The sequence below is a fragment of the Hyperoodon ampullatus genome (assembly GCF_949752795.1).
Source record: "Hyperoodon ampullatus genome assembly, chromosome: 12".
Classification (NCBI taxonomy): Eukaryota; Metazoa; Chordata; class Mammalia; order Artiodactyla; family Ziphiidae; genus Hyperoodon; species Hyperoodon ampullatus.
The window spans coordinates 42,481,944-42,501,773 of NC_136925.1; the positions used below are offsets into that span (position 1 = coordinate 42,481,944).

Here is a 19,830-nt window from a genome sequence, read left to right on the forward strand (position 1 = left end):
TTTAGCTTATTGTGGAGGCTGTCACTTAGTAAGTCCTCTATGAATAGCTATTAGCTATTTTTGTTGATCTTCATCATTATTATTAATGTACCTGAGACATGAGGGTAGTAGGGGAATGTAAATAATTACATATATATGTAAGAGATTATTTTATTCCCTTAGTAATTCCTCAAAATACTTTATACTCCCTCCCCATACCCCAAAAGTCACTCCTCTTACGTATCTTCAATCCTGTTGATATGAGGGTCTATTTTCTCATTTTGTCTTCATTGTTGATTATCTTTTCATGTATAATTCTTTTATTTCAGTCTCTATATTTTAATATTCTGCCAGCTAGTCAAGCCTATTTTTTCCTTTTCTAGACTTTATTAATATATATTACCTAAAAATGATTATAAAATTTTAGAAATAAGACTAGTTGTTTTGCAGGTATGTGGGGGAAAAAACTTTTAATAAAAGGACTTTTATACTTTTAAGTGGAATTGTATGACTTTGTCTTATTCTCTTTGCTATAATGTCCTTCATGATTCCTACAGAACACACAGTAACAATATCCTACAAGAACCTCCCCTCATGCACAATTTTATTTTTCTTTTAAGGAAGAAAGGAAAAAAAGTAGGCATTTATTCGATTGAGGCTTTCTTTTTTTTCTCTCCTGGAAACACATTATATTACCATTTTCTGATAATTTGTTAGAAATTTACTTTATTAAACCTTGATAAAACTAAAATATTCTTGCTATACTGATAGACCAAACAAAAGTGCTAAAAGCAAATCTATAATCTAATTTTAGATTTTATGTTAATTAGTAAATCTTTTCAAATAAAGAAAGTATACCAAAGATATTTTGGTATAGGCTGAATGTTATCTTACCTAAATGAAAGATGAATCTGAGAATCTAGCCACGCTTTAAAAATGTGTGCCAGTGTTTATTTAGAATCCCTTCTATTTTATTAGACACAGGAACAGTAATTTCGCCAGCAGGAAGTAATACAATACAGGTAAGTTTAACGCTCCTTTGATTGTTATCCATGGCAGACATTTTGGATCCAAGGTGTAAGAATCCAAATAAGAAATAATAAACATCCAGTCCCTGATGATTCATTTAAGTCCTGCTCAACTAGATGAAAGCTTCTACCAAGAGGAAGAACTGCCACTCCTCTTGGCTGGCTTTGTGTTTCTTTCAGTGCTCTAAAGAACTTTGTACTTGAGTAGCTCTGCTGTGTCAGGCTGCTGGACAGGAGTTGATGCTCACGGCACCGCTGACCAGGGCTGCTTTACTGAAACTCACTGGGCGCCCGTCAATCACAAAGTGACGGATGCAGCCTGTGAAGGGTCTGCCAGGGGCCAAGCGTGGTGTCAGTAGAGACTCTGGAAAAAGAAAGAAATGAACACAAAGACTGCAGTTGAGGCGTTCCAAGCCCAAATATTACTTTGTGGCAAAAATATACATCATAACCGCTCACATTATCAAGATGATTTACATGTCAAAGACGGAATATAGTAATAATTTACACATTTTCTCAGAAACATTATCTGCTTTTGAAGTAATATGAACATGTAGTAATTTTAAAGTTTTGCCATGTTTTCCATGACCAAATTTCAGAGTACAATTCAGCTGTGTATTTACCATTGAAATTTACCACTTACAAGTAAAGCCTCAGCAGTGAATTTTCGGGATCTACATATGCTTTTCAGAGTTAATTTCACCTGGGCCTCACTTATTTTGTGTGCTTTACTGAGACAGAGGAAAGAAAATTTAGCTTCCAAACTCTTCTTGGAATTGGTTAATGTTTCTGTTTAATTTGTATCATTACCCTTCATCCTTAATCCTCCACATTTTTGCCAAGCTCATAAAATATAATGAGAAAATAATGAATTCAAATAAACTAAATTTTAATTTTTCTGAGCTCAGGGCTTAAGAACTATAAATAGGATAACTAGCCTAGTCTTTGTGTGGATACAGGTGCCCTGGGGTATGCCAGGGGAATTTTCTCCCATTATCTTAATTAGAGATCTAGAAGAAGCCTTGATGCTTATTAATTGTACAGACACAATTAAGTGTGTTGAGATGATAGAAGCAATATAATTTAAAGCAATTTAGAGAGCTTAGAAATATCATGAAATTAAAATCCATTTAGTGAAAGCTTATTATTATGTACAAAACAGCTATGTGAGCAGTAGCAGATAAAAGATGGGAAACACTTAGAAATCAGTAACTCAGGAGGGAAGATAAAAAAGGACAGCAGGGCTTCTTCCCTGGTGGCGCAGTGGTTGAGAGTCTGCCTGCTGATGCAGGGGACACGGGTTCGTGCCCTGGTCCGGGAAGATCCCATGTGCTGTGGAGTGGCTGGGCCCGTGAGCCATGGCCGCTGAGCCTGTGCGTCTGGAGCCTGTTCTCCACAACGGGAGAGGCCACAACAGTGAGAGGCCCGTGTACCACAAAAAAAAAAAAAAAAAAAAAAGGACAGCAAATTAAATACCATCAAGCAGCTGTAATAAGTTTTCCAAGCAATGTAGATTAAGAATATGCAGAAGCTTTGTATTGAAAATAAATCATGGAAATAACATTTCATATTTAGAATGATAATTATCAAGTCTTAGATTTGGAAGGGGCCTAAGAGATCAATTCCCTTTGTCTCTAGATTAGTATGACTATATATATTCTTCAAGCCTGTTCAGTGTACTTCATCATCAGAATAAAGATGAACAGGAAAGAATGTAAGGAGTAGAAACATCTATTTCTTCTGTTCATTTTGGACACTAGTTTTAGAACATGGATTTTGATTCTGCCCAAGCTTACCACTCTTTGGTTCATGGGGGACAAATTCTAGAGGAAATAGTTCATGTAGAAATTATGGTCTGCATAATTCACTACACAATTTATTGCAGTAGTGACAATAAAGTGCCCCAGAACCTTAAGTAATTGATTGATAAAATCAACACATGATTTTAAGAGCAAACATTCCACAGGTTGAAAGCTTGACTATATACAGAATAATGCAGGATCTTCAGTACAGGAATGAATGGTCCTTAACTCAAAAAATTAACTTCTAATTTTGATTTTTAAATGATCATACAATGAAGTTGAATTTTCTGGTATAAAGTTCATTGAATTTCAATGCATTAACTTTTTATTGATAGAAACAATGTGTTACCAGGGTTCTGCCTGGTATAAGAGAACTGCTTGGGATTCTAAGAGATTTCAGTGCATATAGGGGTTTTGTTTATGCCTAATTTCCTTTAGTTATTCTTTTTCATGCCCCAGTTTCTGATGTGATTTTAGTGGAATTAATCTCGAACAGCTCAAAATTATGTGATTAATGATGTTCCGCTTAAATTATAATTGCTTCTGTTCTAGGCTTGCTGGCATGATTCATAGATGGAATTAAAGGCTGCAGTGGTGCAGTGGGCTGGTGGGTATGCCCTGCTAGCTCCTGTGTGTTGGCTCATTAGCTAAAATTTGCTATTCATTGCATGTCTCAGGCAGGCAGAATTTGGCTTCAGGTATATCTTTCCCACCCAGTCTGTAGAGCTTAGCAAGTCTTATAGTGAGAGATGACGGCAGTGTGTAATGCTGGGATGAGACTCTGAAAACAAACACAAATCAGAGAGACAAATATTTGTTTGAATGAGAGCCAAATATTTGTTTGATATAGTAAGCACTCTGGGTGCAAAGTAAAGAACAAATACCATAACTTCCATGAGCCCACGCTTGTTTTGTTCATCTCCTGGAGCCTAGCACAGTGCTTAATAGACACTCAATACATATTTGTTGTGTGTTGAAGTCGTGTTCTCTGGCAGCAAGGAGTGTACAATTTAGCTTCAACAATATTCTGCAAAAAGTGCCACAAAGGTGATATGCATAGCACACTCTAGTGGGAGGGGGGCATGTGTGTAAAAAGTCTGAGCTGGATCCTCAAGGTCAATAGGAGTAAAGTTGGGGGAAGAGTGGGAGAAGTTCCTTGAAAAGGTACTAGGGAAGGCAAGAAAGAAGAACATCTTCCAGAAACTGATGTCTTGTGCACTTGTGCAAAGGCCTGGAGCAAAGAGACCATCATTGAACATCCAGAGGACTGCAAGTCCCAGAAGGTAGGGGGAGGCCCCAGAGGCAGGGGCAAGGCGGGGGTTGGGGGGGCAGATGATCAGGACCTTGCATGCCAGGCTGACTTTGATCCTGTAGGCCCTTGGGAACCTGTGAAATATTTTAAACTACGCTGTGATTTCCGGGAAGAAAGCAATGTGCTGAAATGGAGGAACTGATAGGACACATCTTCCACACTGTACCTGCATGAAGTGCAATGTGGTCTCTGCCAGTATTTCTTTAAATATTTTTTTTATTTTTTATTTTTTGCGGTACGCGGGCCCCTCACTGCTGTGGCCTCTCCCGTTGCAGAGCACAGGCTCCGGACGCGCAGGCTCAGTGGCCATGGCTCACGGGCCCAGCCGCTCTGCAGCATGTGGGATCTTCCCGGACCGGGGCACAATCCCATGTCCCCTGCATCGGCAGGCAGACTCTCAACTACTGCGCCACCAGGGAAGCCCACTGCCAGTATTTCTTTCAGGACCGAAGCCTGGAGCAGGAGGGGAGGACTGAGGAATGGAGATGGGAGTGGACAGTGGGAGCAAAGGAGAAGCAGCATTGCTTTTTGAGGGTCTCAAATATTTCATCAGTGAGTTACTGTTATTGTCTATACTGGTATTTGAAAAATTCATATTACAAAGCGGAAGAGTGCTTTGTTGGTACTATTTTTGAGTACGCAAGACTGGATGCTTAATCTTTCTCACTCTCTTAATTAAAGCATTATTTGCCTTTACATGGGTCAGTCTAAAATAGTCTAGTTAGGATGCAAGGTAAAGCCATGTTAAGTTTTTCCTTAAAATCCCCACCAAATTCCAGATGTAAAAGCTTGATTTTTCCCTCTTGCTACCTTTATCATTCAGTTTTTCCAAGTTAATGAAGTGTGTGAAACAATCACTTTCAACATAAGGCCATGGTCCCTGCTTCAGAGGTTTAAAGTAATTGTGGAGGGTCCATAAGTGTCCTATCACCATCCTGGATTATACACCATTCTTGGCAGATGACAGCAGTGATGTCACTGATGATGTTTACAGAACTGCAGCTGGGAACCTCTCAGGGAATGTGACTACATAGGAACAACAGAACTCCTGGTCTGCAGCTGTTTTCACATTTCAAACTAGTCCTGGTCGGGAAGAACTGTGTATTCTCTCTTAGTGTGGAAGAGAAGCAACTATCCGCAAACTTTTAGTCCTCCAAGGTTCTTTCTCAGATCCTAGAGCAGCAATAGTGTATGAGTTTTCTTTGTGTCACAGATAAGATAGAGTGTGTTTCACTGTGTGTATGTGAGGAGGGTATGTAAAGTGAAGAGAAAAAAATTAAGCAGATACAGCAGAGGGAGAGAAGTTATCTACTGGTTAGAATGCTGTGGTGTAGTTCTTATGTGTTACTTTGTTTTGATCCTTGGATAAGGTTTCATAATTGTCAGTACACTTTTTCCTATGAAAGGATATTGTATATAAAATCCTTTGAGTTATTAGGTGAATTATGAAAATACATAGCTCAATTCTTAATAGTATAATAACAGTTATGAGAACTTAATGTCTTTTTGGATTTGGAAACTTGTCATTTTTAAATAACTCTTACCTGGAACACCTCCAACAAACACAGGCTCCCTTTGATCAACTGGCTTTGGATTCAGGGGTCCAACCACGTGGTTCACTTCAGAGTCTACATCCAACTGAACCACATTTGAATCTCTAATAACTGAAATACAGGGAAAAGAGTGGTCATAAGTGACACTGAAGTGATTAATTTTCACATGAAAGGTAATAATTCATTACAGTAATGGCTTTTATTTATTCCAGAATAAACCATACACTTTCCTCTAATCACTGAAAACACCAATGTCTAACCAAAAAATAACTAACATTTTCCTTTGAAAGGGATAATAGTTAGGATCCTCTTTCTGCTACTTTTATGCTCCATAAGGTATGCATTATTTAAACAATTCCCAAAGACTATTCTGGCAGCATTAATTTTTTCAAATCACATGTGGATTCAATATACACATTTTAGTACAGTTACATTTGATTCTCTTTTCTTGGCCACTTTTAGACTGTCATCTATTACCTATTCTGTCATATAAGTTATAGTCTAAGTTCTGCCAAGCGATCATGCCACAGGTGGGTGTGTAGGCTCACTTTATTAAGGAAACCCAGGACACTCAAGCTTTTCTCACCTGTAATTCTGTGCCATCTGCCATCACAGAGACTCTGCTTGGGTGTCACTAAGGTGGAAAAGTCTCTGATACCATTATTGACTTTCACTATGACCTGCAAAAGACAAGGCACATTGTGGAATTTAATTTCATTTCTCCTCATTGTGATAAAATGAGATTTCTTACATTTACCACAGGGGAGCAGAACTTTTAACATCCAGACGTGATTAGCTTTGCAATTTGAGCGCAAGGGGTCACTCTTTAGTAGGCTACAGAAAGTTTAAACTGTTCCTGAGAGAGAACAAAATAATGGCACAGGAGAGAAGAGGCGGCAGAGGAACAGTAAGACAACACAATGAATTCCTTTCAGTTTAAAGGTGAAATGTGTTGTACAAGGCAGGCTAAGGTACAGATGACGGGCATGGACTCTAAGGGCCAGACTGCCTGGGTTCCCACCCCAGCGCTCCCACTTACGTCACTCTGTGCCATGTTTTCTCATTTGCAAAATAAGGGTGATAACTATAATACTTACTTCATGGAGCTCTTGGGGGGATTAAATGAGTTAATCCATATAAAGCAACTGGAATAGTATCTGACACACAGTAAAGCACCATATAAGGATTTGTTTTATTATTATATGGTTTAATAGACTATACGGGAACTCAAATGAAAATCAGTTATATTAAGTTAGGGACATCATTGAAAATATGCTTCATATTTATTTGAGTGCTCTCATGAATGTTCTTTAGTAATATTATTTAAGGATGAAAGTGGTGTTTAATTATAACAGAAGTTTTTGTTTTTAGTAGTTGAAAATATGATATGCATATAGATTATAGAGAGATGTTTTAGTACTTGTTGGTTTTGATAGTTGAACATGTTAGCTGCTTCCATTTGTTGTAAAAAATTTCTCTTCCGATTCTTTTGTTAAAACCTTTTAATTATTGATTTTTACCACAATTTCATGGCTCTTTGCTCTAATCAAATCAATTCCCAACATATGAATCTGAATCCAAATATTGCTTGCGTTTTAATTTTATGTTGTACCTTCCCTGTTGTTTGTTCTTTCCCCCAGTTAGGAAAGATTGATGAAATAATTCTGTGAAATAAATCTGCTTCATATCCAGAATCCAAGATCACAGGAGACAGACTGTTAAGACAATTTTTAACACACTACCTGCCCATTTTTCATGTGAACATTTAGGTACTCCCCATTGACACTGTGGCCGTGAACAAGGGTTCCAGAACTGCTTCTGGGACGGACTTCAAATGCAATCTCAAACTTCAATCCAATATTGAAAGACTCATCTATGGAGAGAAATACTATTAGTTCTCAAGAACAGCAACCTAAATTTTGTAACCATGGTTTGATTGCAGGTTTTTGTACTTGTTTTTGAAAGTTTGATGCACTTTTCAATAGGTAAGCAGAAAGTGTTGTTTTCTGTGTCAAACACACTGTGGAAAGCTCCGTGAGGGTCTGAGATAACTAGCACACCACTCCTGCTCTGGGGCCTGGGGAGGAAACAGCTTGCTGAAAACACAGCATGGCTATGTGAGCACAGGTGAGGAGAAATTGATTCCAACTAGCAGGACCATTTAATATTTCAAAAGTGAGAAGGAGGAAAGAGCAAACTGGGAAGAGTGAGTCGTCTGAACCCAAGTACAGAGGCTGGAACATTTGGAGAGCACTGTGGATGCCAGTGTGGCTGGACTGTCCCCTGCAAGGGTAGAGGGAGGCAAGGTGAATGGGGAAGGCTGGTGGGAGCCACACTGGGAAGGGCTCTAGTGCTCCAGTATGGAAGGCAGACTTGACTTTGTAGTCACTGAGCAAGGGAGCTGACTTGATCAGATCTGTATTTAAAATAATTCTTTAAAAAGTAACTGGTGCCAGTGCTGCAGAGCATTTGGGAGGAAAAACAAAGTGAGAGCAGCAAAAGCAGTTAGGAGCTGTTATTGCAGTGATGCAAGAAAATGAATTCTTCTTAAGACTAGCTGTGTTCACTCCAAGAGACTCATTGCAAACCTGGGCATCTTAATAATGTTCACTTGACGTGTCTCCTCATAGATAACTTTTTAATTTTTCCTGCTATTAACTAATGTTTATTGAGAACATAAATTGTGCAGGTTGCTATGCTTTTCAGGCTGTCCAAGTCTTTTGAGTTCTTATCACCGAAATTCAATGAAGGGTTGAGAAATGTGCCTGTAGGTGTTTTAGTAGGGATAAAGGAGGAGAAAGGAAAGTAAAATCATGAGCTAGACAAAGAGAGGATATATTACCTCTGGTTATTCTATTGGACATGTGGGCGGTTTAAGAAGGAATACTTGGCTGCACTGTAATGTCTTTATTCAGGGGATGTTGAGGGCAGGGAACATGTGGTTTTATACCCTTCTCCTATCTTCTTTCCCAGCACCTGTCCTGGTACCTTCCTCACACCTAATGGTTGCTCTATAGAATGTTGGTGGAATGGATTGGATGGTGATTGTGTGCAGTCTGTTTAGGATTTTATTTATTTTTTGGATTTATTGATGCTACTTTTATTATTATTTTTTAAAGTCTTTATTGAATTTGTTACAATATTGCTTCTGTTTTATGTTTTGGTTTTTTGGCCACGAGGCATGTGGGATCTTAGCTCCCTGATCAGGGATCGAACCCACACCCCCTGCATTGGAAGGCGAAGTCTTAACCAGTGGACTGCCAGGGAGGTCCCAGGATTTTATTTATTTATTTTTAGAACTATTATGTTCCATCACCTGGCATAGGGACTGTCATAGCAGAGGCACACAATAAAAACTTTGTTGAATGAGTGAGAGAGTAAGAGTTGAGGAGAATAAAAATCCAGAAATAAAATGTTTTTAGGATAGTGTTGTCTGCTAGAGTTGCTGGCAAGGGGAAGAAGTGGACCTTTCCTTAGTAGGAACAATGGGTGATGCTTAGAGGGAGCAGAGAAAGACCTAGAGACTGAGGTGGCCAAGAGCCAACACAGGTTAGACCATGGTGCAGCACAGGAAATTCTAAAGGGGCTAAGATGGTCTACCTCCAGAGGTTTGGCAGCTGTGGAGAAGCACTGGCTGGGGAAAGCAAACAGGGATGGGCACGGTCCATGTGTCTAGTTTGGAGGGTAGGAGAGGAGAAAGGTGGTCCTCATGGAAAGAGGCCATTTTCTAGGGCTAAGTGAGTTAGATTTTCTGGTTTTTATCTTTGGGCCCAATATCCCTGTTAGCCACCTCTAGGAAAGAAGTATTTCATGATTCATGTTTTAACGTAAGTCATTGTTACCTAGAACCACGTATCCTCCTTCTGTTGAAAAGTATGTTCCTGTTTCCATTGGGCCTTCAAAACAAGGAGTCACGCTAAATGTCTGAGAAGCAGAGGTGATGGAGGCCCCATTGAGCTGGAGATTGCTGAGGCAGCCACTGAAGCTGTAGACTGAGTTTATCTGAGAGAAGAAGACATTTCTTAAAATCCATTTTCTCAACACTCACAGACGTACCAAAGGGAAACAAAATGAAGGGATCTGAGTCCAGAGAGAAACCAAGTAATTTCTTGCCTTATTTATCTTAGCTATCTGAATGATCAATAGTTTTCCAGGTAGTTGCTTTATAACTAGCTCTTTGAAGCTGGAATTTTGTATTTGATAATGACAGCCTACCGTAATTAAGGTAAGGAAAATTTTTACGTTTTTCAAGACAAGGTAAATTGCAGCTGTGGTTTTCAAATTGAACATCAGAAATATCCTCGTTTGTTTCTCTTCAAGAAGAACAGCTGTGCCCTAGATCACCTAATGCTGATGAGGGCTAGCAAAGTTCTTAACTGTTAAATCTACCATGGTTAAATAAACAGCAGAAAGCTTGCTTCATTGTTTTGTGGTTGAGCATTTATCATACTACAGAACATGAAACACGGGCCACTTGAGATAACTGATTTCACACTGCTTTGGAAATCTTTCTTTTAAAGAAGTTATCATGGAATTGGGGGTACTTACTTAAAATCTAATTAAACATGAACATTTTCCCCCTTTTTTGCTTTATCCACATATATTAACGGATCTTAGAAGTATATTAATTCTTTGTGTTAAAGTCAAATCTATATTTATGTTAAAAAACTTAGTCCTTTGATACATTCCTTTATTGCTAGATAATTTTTAAAGGTCCAATATTTTAAACTTTTAAATTACAAAAATAATGTTGTTGTTGTTTTCTACTATATCCTCACGTCTCCCCAGGGGTAACCACATTTCCTTGCACATTTACAAATTGTGTGTATGTGTGTGTGTAAGAAACGAAAATGAGATCATAGTTTACATAAGGGCCTGAAAGGCTTTTTTCATCCAATAATATATTGATATAATGGAATGACTTGCTTTCTTTTTTGGGTTTTTTTTTTTTTTTTTCTTTTTTGGCTGTGCCGCACGGCTTGCAGGATCTTAGCTCCCCAACCAGGGACTGAACCCAGGCCGTGGCAGTGAAAGCACTGAGTCCTAACGACTGGACCGCCAGGGAATTCTTTCTTGGGTATTTTTTTAAGATTAAAAGTATGGGTACTTGCTGAACAAATAAGCATCTCCTTGAGACATAACTTTTCATGACAGTTTATATCTCTGAAACATTTTTCATCTCACCTCTACCCTAGAATCAAAAGATCACTCTGGGCTTTGTAATGTCACAGGGTGGACAGACAATCTCAGGACAATACCCACTTATGTACCCCATCTCCAGCCAAACTACAGTTTTATTTTTTGCCAGTTTCCTAATCGTAAAATGAGGGCTAGATTAAATGATCTTCCAGCTCTAAAGGTCGATGGCTCTACCTGGTCACGCCTGGCTTACCTGGACATTTTTCACAGCCTTTCCAGGAGCCACACCTCCCAGATAAATAGGACCCTTGATTTTCCAGGTAGCTCCAGTAGGGGGAAGACTTTCTTCTAAGACTCGAAGACCATCAATTATCAGTCGGCCGCTGCTCTTTTCCCGAATAAATATCACCTGGATGGAGAGAAGGACAATAGAGAAGGCTGTGTTGCCTCTCCTCCCAACTGTGCTACTGCAATGCCACAGAAGTTCTTTAAAAAAGTGGTCCTTTCTCTGAAGGAGTATCTTCCTTTAACGCTTGATTTAAAGTTACAGGCTTAATTTCCGAATACAGCTTATGTTTAGCAGAGTTCTCTATGAGGCTCTGCCCAGCTGGCCAGCCCACATGCTCTCTCTTGTAAATTTAATTATAATTAATTGTAATGCAGCTGACATTGCTTACTCTTTCCAGTATATACACACTGAATTGCTTTGATATTTAGGTTATTCTACCTGTTGTATCCTGTCGTCCTAACAGATATACTCTTCACTTTGTACCTTCCATAGCTTAGCCTACGACACACTCAGCAATCATTGAAAATTTAGAACATTATAGGCAGTGGAAAAATAACCCAGTCAAGCGAAATATCCTTAAAAACCAAACTTCGGTTTATGTTGGCCATTGATCTTTTGTTTAAAATAACTGCACTAAAAAAAAATTGATCTGTCAAAAAAATTATACTCAGACTGTATTTCTTTTAAAATAATATGCTTCAAGATTTTTATAATGAATTAATGAAGGTTTTGAAATTGAACATATAGCAACAGAATTTTTAAATGGGTGTTTCTAGAAAAACCCCTGGTGCGTATTAGTGTCAGTCCATTTGACAGTGGTGGACATTTGCTGATAATAATATTCTCTGCCTTCAACTTACATCATGCCACAAACCATCATTGTATTTCTCTTGGCTTCTAATCTTCAGTTTCTTGTGGCCAACATTAAACATGAAAACCAAGCGGCCGTGGGCTAAGAAGAGAGCCATGAAGTCATTCTCTTCTTGATCCGAGACATAGAAAATCATCCCATGGGAGGAACGTGTTTTCAGACGAATGGAAAACTGGGATCTGGAAAATGAGAAGAAAAAGCTTACCACCTGTCAAAGGAGACTGAGGGTGATCTCTAACTTCCCAAGGCAACAGAGTGTAAGGAAGAATAAAGCCATTCGATCTAATCCCAAGCAACATTCTTCTAATTATTAGTATTATTAGAAGATTAGAATAGAATACTTTTAGATTAAAGATTAAATTAGAATACTAACATTCTTAGTATTATCAGTGAGTATCGGGTAAGCACTGCTAGTTCAAAAATGTAAATCCTTCTCCATTTCCTCACACAACAGGTGTGTTGTTTCAGTAAAGGATAATCTCATGTCTTCCTTTTAAAATATGGTTGCAATTAGTTTAGTAAAAATCTTTGTTAAAGAAGCTTCATGTGGACAAAATAGTAGTAATTAATATGCATATATAATTTTGCATAGAAACAATACGATTTGTGTACTAAAATACAGATTCAATTTTCTCCCTGTAAAAATTAATTGATGGATATCACATGCTAAAAACAGCTACCAGAATGTGTAGAAATTAAATAAAAATTTCTAGAAATTTAGCTCTAGGCCATAGGTAAGATACATTTATGAGGCTAATTTCCAGTCTGATTAACTCTAAATTTTTCCTGAAGAATACAAAATACTGATTCTGCCCATTAGGAAAACAGGAAATTAGAAGGCATTAGGAGTTTCTTATTGAATGCACTGCTTGTATGAATGTTTGAAAGAGCTATATAAGACCTATATAAGAATATCTGGGTGCTAGCAGTTTACAAAGAAATCTTCAATAATACTAAATAACCTGGAGATTTGTGAAATACCAGGAAGAGTGATGAACTTTAGAGATAGCTTGAGGGCCAACAGAGATACAAGCGCATTTGTATTTTCAGTGTCTTTCCTTATTAACCTTCCAGCAGTTCAGATGCATTCCCATTTACAATCTGAACGCAATTTGTATGGGGGAGGGAAGGTGATAGCAAGGTTAAATGATGAGTCATTTAAAATTTACCCCATCTTCCTTTCTTTGATTGTCTTTTCTTTTTGATAAAGTACAGCAAACTCCTAGGAGAATGCTGTTTTATGCATCTTACTTTTGGGAAGAAAGTCACAGAGAATGTTATTTGTTGCACAGTATGAATCATGTACTATTTAGTATTCGTTTTGATGATAAACAAATAAGATTAATTTGGCACAGAAAAATTATAGGAAAAGGATGACATATGGCAAATAAGGATGCAGCCCAGCCATGGCATCAAGTTTCTGAAAGGATAGTATGTTACTTTACTTTTCACCAAAATCTTCTTTTAAGTGTTCAAACTCTTGGCGGCTGTTGGCTGTCCCTCCATACTGATAGGCGTGCTCTATTGCTCTAGGGCTGTTGGAAAGGTGGCAGTGAGAGTCTCTCGGAACATTCCTCTCTAGGAATTTCAGGCCAATGGGATCCCATGAAGGAGCATCCTTACTTTTCCCTTCCTATAAGAATAGGCAATGAATCATTTAAGGGACAAAACTGACATACTAGTAGCAAAAATTCATTTTTGATTTTCTTATCATTAATAATGATGATAAATAATTAAAGGGTATACTATTTGTGCATTTTCCATTCATAAAATACTAGGCCTCTCTCTTCCTTCCTCTACCACCATAAGCAAATGCCAGCAGTAGCTGCAGCAGTAACAACAACAAACAACAACAACAGAGTATGTTAACAAATCCAAAATTCTAGTCTGTGATAGTGAAGCTATAGAGACAAGTGCTCTGTGATTTAAATTAAATGCACATCTTTTTTTTTTTTTTTTTTTTTTTTGGCTGCGTTCGGTCTTAGTTGCAGTGCACGGCCTTTTTGCTTTATTGCAGTGTGCAGGCTTCTCTCTAGTTGTGGCACGTGGGCTCTGTAGTTGCGGCACCCAGGCTTAGTTGCCCCGTGGCATGTGGGATCTTAGTTCCCCGACCAGGGATCGAACCAGCATCTGCTGCATTGCAAGACGGATTCTTAACCACTGGACCACCAGGGAAGTCCTAAATGCACATCTTAATCAATGATGAAAAATGAAAAAGCTGGCAATAAAATAACCCTGAGACAAATCAATAAAATCCTCATATCATATGCAACAATATCACTTGAATACACATATTACTATTTACACATCCTGTATAAAAAGTTAACAACTTAGTAACATCTTCAAAATATTTAAGAATATTTTTGGTGATATGTAGCAAACCTATGTGACAGGATATAAAACAATGTTTAAAAACTATCTTGTGCTCTTAAAATTACACTACTGATTTTAAAATTTAGAATTGTGAAACTACAGACTAATATTTAATGGTCATTTAGTCAATTTCTGAGGCAAAAGTACATGCAAGTAAATCTGAGCATTCATCTACTCATTTATTCAAGCAAATGTTTATTGAGTACCTAATAGGTAGGAGTGAAGGGGAAAGAAATCAATGCTTCTGCGTGCCTTCCATGGGCAGTGTGTGGTGGGGAATAGAAAGGTGAGTGAGACATGCTTCCTGTTTTTTAAGGACTGAAAATTGATTTGGAAGAATAGGCTTTTAAACAACAAATTGGAAGACAGGTTGTTGCTGGACAGAAAGGACCTTAGATGACTTGGTAAAGAATGGGGTCTTGTGTTTTAGGTGATGAGGAGACACTCAGGTTTGAAAAGCAGGGAGTGGCCTGATCTGACCCACTTGGGAAGAAATCCTGCAACAAAGCAAGGGTGGAGAGAGGGGAAATATTTGGCACTAGGGAGAATTGGAGAACACAGTCTAAGAGTCAGGATGAGACACAGGATTAGAGGAGAAAAGACAATTTCTGGTTCAGATTGTTGAATGAATGCACACATTTAGTTTTTCTCCTCCCTAATTCCCACTGAAATGTCAGAAGAACTATACACATAAAAATAAATCCACAATAGTCCTGGAAGTCTATGAGGCTTTCTACTAGTCGAACAAAGCAGTGTGGAATTTCCAGAAGATAATAATACAGATTGGAACAGACTGACAATAAAATTCTTAATCTCATATGGGCAAAAGATAAGACCTCCAAAAAAAATCAGGGTTCCAGGCAAATCCCAGAATTACCCTCAAAATACAGGTATGGTGGGCAGAGGGCAGATGAATGAATTAAAGGGCAGACAGCTGTGCCAGTGCCCTGCTCTCAGGGCAGAGGCTCTTAAAGTTGGGTCCTGATACTGGAAACTCTCTCAGTGGTGGTTAGATTGGAGAAAGTGAAGTGGTGCTCAGAGACTCACCTGTCCTAAAGAAAAGCCCACCTGGTTGTACCATCCCTTCTTCCCTTCCTCACATAGTTGTCAGGACTCAGAACCTGATTCACTGCTACAGAAGCAAGCCTTCTCTCTTGGATGGAGGAAGTACATCCAGTCACCAATGTGTTTTTGGTTGGCCCAGGCTCTCACCTATAAATAACGGCCATAGCTTCAAGCTACGGGTGGGCAGAACGGGCTGGAGTGGGCCTTCGGGGAGACTCTTTTCCTCTAATGTATCTTGGGAAATTTCCCCTGACTCCACACTGTATTCCAACCCCAGTGGAGTAACAACCCTTATAATGGGAGATTGATCACCTTTGTCTCATTGAGGAACAAAGCTGGAAATGGTGTGCACATGGCATGGAGGGTGCGGGTGAGAGATTGGTGGGGGTCGGGGACTTTCCCCAACTCTGGCCATTCTTCATTCTCTCCATCCCAGTGGAGAGGATCTCACTTTTTCTCAACCAGTGTATCCACTTAGCTGTGAGAGGAGAGTGACAGTAACTTAGACGACAGGGGCTCAGCAAAGCAGGGCTTGTTGGATCACGAGTCTCAATTGACCAGCCTTGCCTTTCTCTGCTTCACTGTGGGAATACGTGGACTAGGACCTGTCTCTTGTCTGCTGCAAAAATTAATAAAATTTATAAATGGCAACCAAATACCCTAAATCCTCTGTGGATATATGCTCTGAATAACAATAAAAAAGAAAAGTTATAATTTAATCAATTGCTCTGCTACCATATAACACAGAGACTCAGTTTACTATCCTAAAATGGGTACGTGTGTGTGGATTCCCACTAAACCCCACTAGACCTGACTTTACCAGTGTAATTTCTTTCTCTGAAGGTCTATTAGTTGCAATCCAACTGGTGGTACCAATTTCAATTTAGCAAGATTCTTTTGTTTCAGATTATAGCCAAACTGGTTGAGCTACTTAAGACAAAGAGGGAAATGTGTTACAAGTATATAGGAGTATCTTCCACAATCCAAGAAAAGAAAGTGTAGTGGGGGTCCTACCACAGGCAAGAATCAGGAATTGGAAAGCTAGGAAGAATTAAGGTACTCCTTTTCTGGATGTTTCTGGTATCTCAGCTTTGTTTTTCTCAGTGTTTGCTTTCATTCTCTTTTTCTCTGCAGGACAGCTTTCTGCCTTTTTCTATAAAGAGTATATTATTTGTGCATTGTCCATTTATGAACTATTAGGCCTCTCTCATAATAACCATAATAAATAAAGTCTATAATAAATTAAAATGTGATAGGTGCTATGGAAAAAAGAACAGCTAGGAAAAGGTAAAAGATCAGTGGTAGTGGTAGAAGGCAGGAGGTGGGCTGGGGTATAAAATAAGGGCTAAGATACATCAACATTGAAAAAACAAACAACCCAATTAAAAAATAGGAAGAAGACCTGAATAGACACCTTTCCAAAGAGGAAATGCCAAAAGCCAACAGGCACATGAAAAGATGCTTAACATCACTAATCATCAGGGAAATGCAAATCAAAACCACAGTGAGATATCACCTCACACCTGTCAGAATCGCTATCATCAAAAAGAACACAAATTGGTGAGGATGTGGAGAAAAAGGAACCCTCTTACACTGTGGGTGGGGATGTAAATTGGTACAGCCACTGTGGAAAATAGTACGGAGGTATCTCAAAAATCTAAAAATAGAACTACCATATGACCCAGCAATTCCACTACTGGACATATATCTGAAAAAACAAAAACTCTGATTTGACAAGATACATGCACCCCAGTGTTCATAGCAGCATTGTTTACAATTGCCAAGATATGGAAGCAACCTAAATGGCCATCAACAGATGAATGGATAAAAAGATGTGGTATATATACACACAATGGAATACTAGTCAGCCATAAAAAAGAACAAAATTTTGCCATCTGCAGCAACATGGATGGACTTGGAGGCATTATGCGAAGTGAAATAAGTCAGAGAAAGACAAATACTGTATGATGTCACTTATATGTGGAATCTAAAAAATACAACAAACTAGTGAATATAACAAAAAAAGAAGCAGACTCATAGAAAACAAACTAGTGGTTACCAGTAGTTGGAGGAAAAGGCGGAGGGAAAATATAGGGGTAGGGAAATAAGAGGTACAAACTATGAGGTATAAAATAGGCTACATGGATATATTATACAACATGGGGAATATAGCCAATATTTTATAACAACTATACATGGAGTATAACCTTTAAAAATTGTGAGTCACTATATTTATACCTGTAACTTATATAATATACAGCAACTATACTTCAATTTAAAAAAAACAAATAAAATAAAATAGGGGTTAAGGTAGGGCTCACTAAGCAGATGACAGTTGGGCAGTCCTAGAAGGTGAAGGAGTTGTCCATGCAGATATTTGAGGGAAGAGTGGTCCAGGCAAGAGGAAAGCTCAAGTGAGGATCTTAGGCAGGAGTGTACATGGCCTGTTTTAGAAATAGCCAGGAGATCAATGGGAGGAGAAGAGTGAGTGAGGGAAAGAGGCCTGGAAAATATAGGGCCTCTTATGACACTGTAGGAGCTTGAGCATTTACTCTGAGTGAAGTGGGGGGCCACTCTGGGCAGAGGAGTAACATGATAGGGCATGTTTAAAAGGATCTGGTTGTTGTGCTGAGAATATACTATTGGGCAACAAGGTAAATGCAGGGAGTCTTCTTGGGAGGCTATTACAGTAATTCATATGGGAGATGATGATGGCTTGGACCAGGATGGGAGCACTGGTACCTGAGTGCATTGTTAACATTGGACCAGGAAGGAGTAGGGAGGGTTAGATTGAAAGAATGAGAAGGAATTAGACTTTCACTTGTAATGAAGGCAAATAATGTACATGCTAGGAGTAAATGAATGAGAAAGAAGAGTCATCAGTGAACGTGATTTAGGACTCAAGAATTTGATGAAAGAGCTGCCCTAGTTGATGCCACAGGTCAACTGTGTGAGTGGTTAAAATGAAGGTCAAGAAAGGAGGGGAAAACAGGGTAAGATCAGAAACTAATAATTTCCATGACTGTGACAGAAACCAGAGATCGTTATGCGAAAGCAAATGATACTAGAGAATTAGCACAATAAATAATATATATTATAAAGTACAGAGTAATTTTAACTATTGTAATGAAAAGTAGTTGGAAGTATGAGTTAAAGCTTATTCAAACTGTTTTTCTGGGAACAAGAAATGATACAACAAATCTGGTAAACTGCAATATCAGATACTACAAGAATCGTATCTTTCATATGTACACAGTTGCAAACAAGAGTAAATTCTATAAAGCATCAGTGTCTAGAATTGTGTGTGTGGAATACAAGGGCAATCAGGAAGTTGGCAAGGCATTATCTTTTACCTTTTTATTCTGACTTGTTTCAGGCTTGGAGGAAGTTTTTCCTTTTTTGTGAAGGAGAAACAATGGCGAAGACTCAATGGGACACTCATAAAGAGAAGTATGAACCTTTTCAGAATACCGCTGGAAATCTTCGACCTCCACATCTCTATCCAACCTGTGTTTGTAATAGAGGAAAGAAAAACCTTAAAAATGTTTAGAATTACATGATGAAACTATGGCAGTCAAAGAACTTTAGCAATTAAAATGTGTGTGTGTGCACATGTACATGATGGGCCTTTATCCACCAACCACTACCTTAATGAGAACCCTTGAAATGATCATTTAACCAATTAACCAATAACTTTGTACCTGGCACCAGCACATTCTGACAGGTGAATATGTTTTCCCTCACCATGCTCTGGGTGATGGGGACCTCATCTGTGTTACTTAATCTGTATTAAATTCCTTCCTTGAATGTTTTTGTACTCAGGGGGCCCTCACTGTCTTTGTTAAGTATAAAACAAAAATGGAGCCTACAGAATGGGAGAAGATATTTGCAAACAATATATCTGATTAAGGGTTAATATACAATATACACAAAGAACTCATACAATTCAATGTAAAAAAACCAAACAACTTGATTAAAAAAGGGGGCAGAGGGCCTAAGTAGACATTTCTCCAAAGAAGACATACAGATGGCCAACAGACATGTGAAAAGATGCTCAACAACACTAATCATCGGGAAAATGCAAATCAAAACTACAGAGATACCACCTCACACCTGTCAGAATGCCTGTCATAAAAAAGACAAGATATAACAAGTGTTAGTGAGGATGTGCTAACCCTCAATATAAATTGGTGCAGCCACTATGGAAAGTAGTATGGAGGTTCCCCAAAACATTAAAAATAGAACTGCCATATGATCCAGCAATTCCATTGCTGGGTATTTACAGAAGAAAACAAAAACACTAATTTGAAAAGATATATGTACCCCTATGTTCACTGCAGCATTATTTACAATAGCCTCAATATGGAAGCAACCTAAGTGTCTACTGATAGATGATTGGATAAAGATGTGGTATATATA

The 19,830-nt window shown here is 38.5% G+C and overlaps 1 protein-coding gene across 1 annotated transcript in view; it reads right to left on the bottom strand.

The window, feature by feature from the left end:
* Positions 1-903: 903 nt before the first annotated feature.
* Positions 904-19,830, bottom strand: part of LAMA4 (laminin subunit alpha 4) — a 140,788-nt gene continuing 121,861 nt past the window's right edge. The window contains exons 30-38 of the mRNA XM_079716722.1: positions 18,765-18,918; positions 13,419-13,606; positions 11,963-12,152; positions 11,067-11,222; positions 9,517-9,676; positions 7,417-7,547; positions 6,261-6,354; positions 5,666-5,785; positions 904-1,371 (exon numbers count right to left, since the gene is read on the bottom strand). Of these exons, the coding sequence (XP_079572848.1) occupies positions 1,226-1,371; positions 5,666-5,785; positions 6,261-6,354; positions 7,417-7,547; positions 9,517-9,676; positions 11,067-11,222; positions 11,963-12,152; positions 13,419-13,606; positions 18,765-18,918 (1,339 nt within the window). The 3' untranslated portion in view covers positions 904-1,225. The remainder of the gene's footprint in view (positions 1,372-5,665; positions 5,786-6,260; positions 6,355-7,416; positions 7,548-9,516; positions 9,677-11,066; positions 11,223-11,962; positions 12,153-13,418; positions 13,607-18,764; positions 18,919-19,830) is intronic.